The sequence below is a fragment of the Lytechinus variegatus genome, chromosome 15 (genome assembly GCF_018143015.1).
Source record: "Lytechinus variegatus isolate NC3 chromosome 15, Lvar_3.0, whole genome shotgun sequence".
Taxonomy (NCBI): domain Eukaryota; kingdom Metazoa; phylum Echinodermata; class Echinoidea; order Temnopleuroida; family Toxopneustidae; genus Lytechinus; species Lytechinus variegatus.
Window position 1 is genome coordinate 17,530,472 of NC_054754.1, and position 7,742 is coordinate 17,538,213.

General features: G+C 37.5%; 2 protein-coding genes across 2 annotated transcripts; both read right to left on the reverse strand.

The window, feature by feature from the left end:
* Positions 1–953: 953 nt before the first annotated feature.
* Positions 954–2,353, reverse strand: LOC121429331 (BTB/POZ domain-containing protein KCTD21-like). Its single transcript, XM_041626338.1, has one exon. The coding sequence runs from the start codon at positions 1,996–1,998 to the stop codon at positions 1,003–1,005; it is 996 nt and encodes a 331-aa protein (XP_041482272.1). The 5' UTR covers positions 1,999–2,353; the 3' UTR covers positions 954–1,002.
* Positions 2,354–4,869: 2,516 nt separating this feature from the next.
* On the reverse strand, positions 4,870–6,875 carry LOC121429332 (BTB/POZ domain-containing protein KCTD4-like). Its single transcript, XM_041626339.1, has one exon. It carries the CDS (start codon positions 6,479–6,481, stop codon positions 5,489–5,491), a length of 993 nt encoding a protein of 330 aa, XP_041482273.1. The 5' UTR covers positions 6,482–6,875; the 3' UTR covers positions 4,870–5,488.
* Positions 6,876–7,742: the final 867 nt, after the last annotated feature.

Consider the following 7,742-nt stretch of genomic DNA (forward strand, 5'->3'; position numbering starts at 1 on the left):
ACATTTATTGTTACATCTTAAAAAAGTTGATGTATACAAGATACATGGGACCTTATAATTCATATTCACTTGTATTGTATGAAAGAGATAGATAAGAACTTATCGTCCAAATGATGCGAACTTAAGAGCATTGTTTTCATATTTATATAGACATTGCCAATAAAGTATATTTTTACAGCATATTTATCTTTAGTATCTTATATTGGTTTTATTTATACCGTTTACACACATTCTGTTTCTTTTGAAAATCTATTTGGAGTATATACAATTTGAGAAAGATTTTAAGATACATAACCTTTTGATATACTGTAATGATTGTTGCAAGAGCGGAAGAGCCAATGTTTGTTGAATAGGATTGACAAGACAACTCACTGTTTTGAATGGATTTCAAGCGAATAACAAAAGATTATATAATATATCCAAACACTGACAGATCTAAGTAGGCAGTGCACTCCCAATTAGTGAATGCTGAGTGCCGACTACCGAGTCTACCTCAAATCTATAATAAAAAGCATGTATATTACCCAAAATAAAACATTAATTTTCTTCCATGCAGAATGTGCAATTTAGTTATTGCACCACCAATGTTCATACGTGTCGATACAGGGGCGTCATCCCCGTAAGATTTTTCAAACCCTGAAATAAAAGGAGAAAAGAAAAAAATGGGAGTACCCAGAAGAACGAAGTATGCCTATACAATACAAGAGAGGTTTCTGTGTGAAGTAACTAGACATTACCCATTCGGCAATGGGACTTGAAATTAGGGCTCCTAAGAAATCCTGGATCCGCGATTGGCTCCCGCTCACATAATTTATTCATGAACACATCATTATAAAACCATTATTCAATATTATTGCCTCTTCTTCATGTGCCTATTAAATAAGATAATTTAACATGCGTTTAAGGCACTTATGATTTCATGGGGGAGGGAGGGGCTGCCATTATTCCGAAAAAGTACACAGGGGCGCCAAAATCAGGTGGAATTTGCCCCCCCCCCCCTCCCTATCGAATCCTGGATCCGCGCCTGGATGCATATGTGATCACTAATCTGATGCAGTTGGGACTAATTGTACGATTGGAAATTTCTGCTCTCTCATCCTCTTTGAAATAGGCCACCACATCATGTAAACTCGCAGGCTGTTTACTGTTAATGCATTCCATGTTCACCACTCCTGCATCGACGTCTTCCATGATTCTGACCCTCTTCAGAAATAGTCTATCCCTTAACAATAGTACAGTACCAGGATCGCAAGTGGCATCGATACGTTCTGGACGTAGGATGTATATAAAACATGGGGTATTTAGATTGTAGTAGAAGTACAGTCGTGTAGGTCCAAGATCCTCATGGTGTGGTACATGCCTTATTACATCACAATGATTGTCCAAACCTTTTAAGTTAAAAGGGTTATTTACTCTGTATAAATCCGAATATGGAAGATTATTCCGATCAATGACTGGGTCAAGAATACCACCATGGGTCAGATAGCTCAGGGCATGCTGGAGCAGTTCACTGTTTGAGATATCGTGCAGAAAATAGTTTCCCTGTAAATCTTTTTCAACGGTACTTTCCTTACTCAGCATCTTGGTAAAGTATGAATTCTTTTCTCTCATCAAAATCTCTCTTGTCGTGTGGAATACCTTCCCATCAGGACACACTAATCCAACGGCCTCCGATCCATCAACTTGCATTGGTCGTTCGATGGAAGATTTCAGTGACTCAAGTTGGAAAAAGTCTGCCTGTCGTTTAAGGACACCATACTCTTTGAAACCCTCTGGTAGTACTAGTTCATTGTATCTCATGAAGTTGAGGACGTGACGGAATACCTTGCCGTCTTGGTCGATGAGGTAATTTCCCTGGTCGTCTCTAGCCGAAGGAATGGCGCCTTCCAGTAAACCAGAAAAGAAACTATCTGGATCAGCTAACAGTGTGGTACGGGATGTCTTGAAGATCTTCCCACCAACGTTTAAACCAATATAATTATCTTGACCTTGTGCCATGTTCCGTAGAATAACAACGTTTGTCTTAGCACTCTACTCTATGGCGGTTATACTAGGCGTTCTGTGTTATAACACAGTGTAGGCCTATATAATAGTCCATCAAGGATATCTCTACAAGATCAACGCATCACATGAAGCACGATTAACGATGTGTGTCCTCACTAATAAGCATAGCAAACGAAGTCAAATGCACGGAGCTTTTCGACACTATAATCGTCACAATAGATTTACACGAAAAAATCACTGAAGCGTTAGATTAAACAACTTTTTGGGAAAAACGTTTTTGTTGAAATTCCATGGGTATCCCCAATGGGAATTCCCCTTCTGAAATCCCTGTTTCCAAGGGGAGGGGCGAAGCAGCACTGTCCAATGAGTGGCTTGATTGCTCATAGGTCACATTTATTACATATGAAATATTCCTGAAAAAATAACGCATCTATTATTCATCTTTCCTACTAGCATTTTTATATTTTAACTTTAAAAAATTCCATGGATTGTTTTTGCTAACTTTTTTTGGATGGGAAGGCGGGGAGGGGGGGGTGTAAGGTTCACTTCTATATACTCTAGATCCACACACTATTATGGTAATCATTACGATGATAACGAGCTTATGTTTTGTTTGTTTTTCAGAAAGAGTTGCAATCCAACGCACCCCCGCCCCGCCCCCGTCCCCCCAAAAAATAAAAATCGAACGCAACTTGATTTAAAGCAATGAAACACACTTATGGGAACTTGCGCTGCGTTGATTAGCGATTTCATGACGTTTCAACTCAACCCTTTCTGAAACGGTCCCGAAATGTGGTTTCGCCATACAACATGTAAAACAGAGCGCTCGATAAAAAAAATTTGACTAATCCGTTGCAGAAAGATTTACAATCAAACGCCGATCAAACGTAAGTCAAAAAATGAAAAACAACTTAATTTTCAGCCAATCATAAGCCAACATTTAGTCCTTGCATTTGATTTCTCGTGTTGTATTGAATATGAAATCATTTCTGCGATAAGCCCCAATTGGTGACTAAATTATTAGCACTGACTGTATCACTGAAATCATGGGTCGTTATTCTTAACATTGTCCTTACTCGTTATCTTGTATTATCTCAAAGATATGACACTGCTCTGATTCACACAAATCGGTATTCTGAATCAATTAAAATTGTCTTTTCCGTCATATCCCTCTGAGCTCCCGCCCATCTTTTCGGAAGCAAACCAACCAAAAATTACCGTTAGTCCCGAGTGGGAGCCCTTCTAAAGCCTGGTGGCATATATCATCAATGCAGTACTGTTTTGATTGGCTGAGAAGCACTGGTCACTATGGTAACTATTTGAGAATGAGACCTTGGTAGACGTGACAAGCTTCATGTTACTGATACACATGCCCCAGAATATTTTACAAATTTTAAATCATTTCGAACTCCCTTTGTACTATACAGTGCGTATCAAAAAGAAGTTTACACTTTCAAAAAGCCCTGGGAATTGAAAAATATACAACATGTGGGTAATTTTTTTCACATATAATTATGGGTTTGGGTCTCATCTATCCAATGAAGGTAAAAGTTTTGACAGAATGTTACACTTGAGTGAGCACTGTCCATTTTAGTAAAGCTCGCAGAAATCTGTTTGCGCAGAAATGCTTGTTTTCACGCTGTGTCAAGGGGAAAGGGCTAAATCAAACTTACCCTGCGAAGCATTTCTCATAAATTTCCCGAGCACTTTTAGCCAATTGAAATAAAACGGATACATTCAAGCATTTTGTAACAATTTTGCCGCCCAAATTTGAGATTTCAACACTTAGTAAGCACAACCTTTACCCTTTTTGTGCCAGCTGGATCTGAGGACATAACTGAATCTGAACAAAAGTTTATATCAGACATCTCCAGCGTATTTCACTAAGTTTATATCATTTAAAGTTGATTTACATTTCATTTTCATTCAATACTTATTTCTCCACACTTTTCACAAGCTTGGCAATGATTAACAAAATGAAAATCAAGCCTAAGCCATTTCATGTAAATCAAAGCTGAGTGTAAAGCAAATATCGTCACGATGGACTCGGTGTGTGGGGGAGTGGGATGGGGCGCAATGCACTCTTCGCAAGGAAACAAGTTTAAAAAGGTAAAAGATATTTTCCTATCAATTTTACTTGCTAATTTCCATGTGTTCTTCATGATTAAGATCTACTTTTATTCGCATAACTATTTCAAAGTTCTGCGCAAATCATTTTTTACCAACTTTTCAAAAGTAAGTGGTGCTCACTCAAGCGGAAATATTTTTTGACAGTTATATCGTCATTTGCTTAAATGGATCTGTACCAATGCTAAAATGTGGAAAAATCGTCGGAATATTACAAATATATAATTTTACAGGACTTTTTCTAAGTGTAAACTTTTTTTGATACGCACTGTATAGCGATATATGTCTTTAAACGTCTTTCTACACATACCCAAACTCAAACCCCAAAATCATTAAAAAATTCATTTGAAATAATGTTGTTTTTTCTTTGGAAAAACTCCTTGAAGAAATATCACACCCCCTCAATTATTTGAAACTAAATATAAAATTCTTTCCACTTAAGTTCTAATCCCGGTCTTTCACCTTTTTACATGTATGTATGTAAATACTCTACTCTATTCTCATCCGTTACAAAAATTTAATTTTCCATTGTATTTTTGTATCAGATTCATTTGTTCTTTTAAATTGTCTCTTATCACTAGGGCCCTATTGTAAATCTGAAGGGGTAACTTTTTTTGCAAAATATATAGATAAACAAAGATTACTTAACATATAAATAACTAAAAACGATAAAAAAGGAGTACCCATGAGATTACAATTCTTATAACAAATGTTTGCACTTTTGACGTTACCCCAGTATTATTATGATAGATGTCTTTGCGAACTATGAATGAGATAGAAAAATAGTTGTTTATATAGTTGTTCGTTAGTTAGTCTGCAAACAATTAGTAAGTGATCCCTCACTTGAGAAACACGTCTTCGTCTTTTACTTAATGTCACAGACGTACGGATTGAGGAGGGTGTACTGGGGAGCAATTGATGACGAAAATTTCCACGACCATGAAAACAAAAATCAAATTGAGAAAGACAGATAAAAGGGTGAAGTATGACATTACAATATTTTTTTCATTCAAATTTCATGTCTAAATTCGATTTTAATTCGTCTTACTAAATAAAACAGTTATTCATTCGCTTCGCTTTCTCGCAAGTTTTGTTTTGTTGTTGTTCTTGAAGTTATTGCAAATTTACCATGTAGTGCCCCTTCAACATTTTTACTTATTACTCCACTGACCAGTTGTATGTATATAACCCAAGTTTTCCATATGATTTGTTATAAATGAGAAAGAAAAATCATTTGGCCCTACATACATGAATGTTACATACAGTCATATAGGCATATACATGTAGCTATATACGGTAACAGTCAGAATTCAAGTATGCCTGCACTGTCTTAGAACTACTAATATCTTATCTTGCTTCAAAGGATAAACTTGTAACAATCAGCATTCAACTGTATCTTTGAATAATTCCATATCTGTGTTCTGTGTCCAATGTACATCATTAGTTCTACTTCGTTTGAAGGGTAACTGACGACACTCTTTCCGTACCCTGGTATCGTATGACTCTCCCCGGTAGAGGTCCCCCCTTTGCTTCTCTCAAGGAAGAAAGACACGGTAAATACCCGTCCACATGTAGTATAAAAACTGTCAGGAGTCAGAGGCAAAAAGCACGTTTTCCCCACCAGGTCTTTGGTATTGGTGTAGACCACGCAGAACCTGCTCTCAAGAAAGTAGTAAAGATCCATTGAAGGTTGAACTGTCCTCAGGGGATTTGACTGAAGGCGATGCAAGCTTTTGATGTGTTCTTTCAGGATTTTCAGATTGAAGAAGTTAGCCTCGATTCGGAGAACTTCAAGGCTGTGCTTGACGTCGTCTAGTAGTATCCAGCCGAGTCTTAGGTATTCCAGAACGTCGCGGAATTTCTCCCCGTCCCTATCGATTAAGTAAGTCCCTGTGGCTTCTCTTTGAGTCAGGGTCTCCCCATTGAGCATAGCGGTGAAAAACGACTGCGGTTCCCTTCGTAAAGTTTCGCGAGTGGTCTGAAAGAGTTTCCCACCTACACTCAATCTGATCACTTCCGATGGCGAGTGAACATTATCCACATCTCTAATCAGAGCTTGCAACTCTCTCTTCATAGAGTCTAGCTGGAAGAAGTCCGCCTCATGCAGCAGAAGCTCTTGCTCGTTGTATCCATCTGGTAACACTAGCTTCTGCAGTCTTAAGTAATTGAGGACATGCCGAAAGAGTTCCCCGTCACGATCAATAATGTATCGTCCTCGGTCATCTTTGGCAGACGGTACGCGACCATCAAGTAGTAAAGCGAAGAAACTGTTGGGGTCGCGGGTAAGAGTTGTTTGAGAGGTTTTATAAACTTTCCCACCAACATTCAAACCAACGTATGATTCCATCATATACACTATTCATAGTAAGCGAGGCACCATATTGATTTGAACATTATGTAGTCAGTAAGATTATCAAGAATTTCGATGGGCTTACTTTTATTCGTATCATTAAAGAGTTGATATCTGATCATAGAAGACTTTTCCCGCCAAAACATATAGCTTAATACATTATATTCCAATCAAGACACCAGACCAACCAAAGTTATAAGCCATGAAAGTAATATCCCATATTGACTTGAACATTATGTAGTCAGTTGTAGATTATCAAGAGCTTCGACAGTCTTTCCTACTTGTATGTATCCATTGGTATCATAAGTAAGCGTTGATGTCTGATCAATAGAAGACTATTCCCGCCGATGCAGATTCATACATATATATTTCAAACACCAGACCAGCCAAAGTATAAGAATTATAAAATATATTGGAAAGTGATCAAAAAATGACACAAATAAAAAAAAGTGTCAAGGGTATGAAAACAATATTACGAGCATCGACTTAGCAGCCAGATTTGTCCAAAAGTATGTCCTAATCCAGTAGCCAACAGTATCATTAAAGAGTTGATATCTGATCATAGAAGACTTTTCCCGCCAAAACATATAGCTTAATACATTATATTCCAATCAAGACACCAGCCCAACCAAAGTTATAAGCCATGAAAGCGATATCCCATATTGACTTGAACATTATGTAGTCAGTTGCAGATTATCAAGAGCTTCGACAGTCTTTCCTACTTGTATGTATCCATTGGTATCATAAGTAAGCGTTGATGTCTGATCAATAGAAGACTATTCCCGCCGATGCAGATTCATACATATATATTTCAAACACCAGACCAGCCAAAGTATAAGAATTATAAAATATATTGGAAAGTGATCGAAAAAATGACACAAATAATAAAAAGTGACAAGGGTATGAAAACAATATTACGAGCATCGACTTAGCAGCCAGATTTGTCCAAAAGTAGGTCCTAACCCAGTAGCAACAGTATACAGTAAACAATCATTTCGGGAACGTTTACCAAATCCATGGTTAATGGTATGCAGGACCCGGATGCAGGATCACAAAGTCCACCTTGCATTGTGACATCTATATGACTAAAACGCTAGCGGTCTGCTCTAATATTAAATCTGCCCCAAATATTTGTTTTTACCTCAGTATTAAAAGACTAAAAGTATGAATATGTAAGTAGATTTACGACCTTTGATCTCAGTGTCTGAGTTGGAAGTGCTTTAGGATTATTAACAAAGGAGCGCTACCCGAATATAGAAAT

Excerpts from the sequence above, each read along its gene's own strand:
- LOC121429332 (XM_041626339.1), bottom strand. The coding sequence starts at position 6,481 with ATGATGGAATCATACGTTGGTTTGAATGTTGGTGGGAAAGTTTATAAA.
- LOC121429331 (XM_041626338.1), bottom strand. The coding sequence starts at position 1,998 with ATGGCACAAGGTCAAGATAATTATATTGGTTTAAACGTTGGTGGGAAG.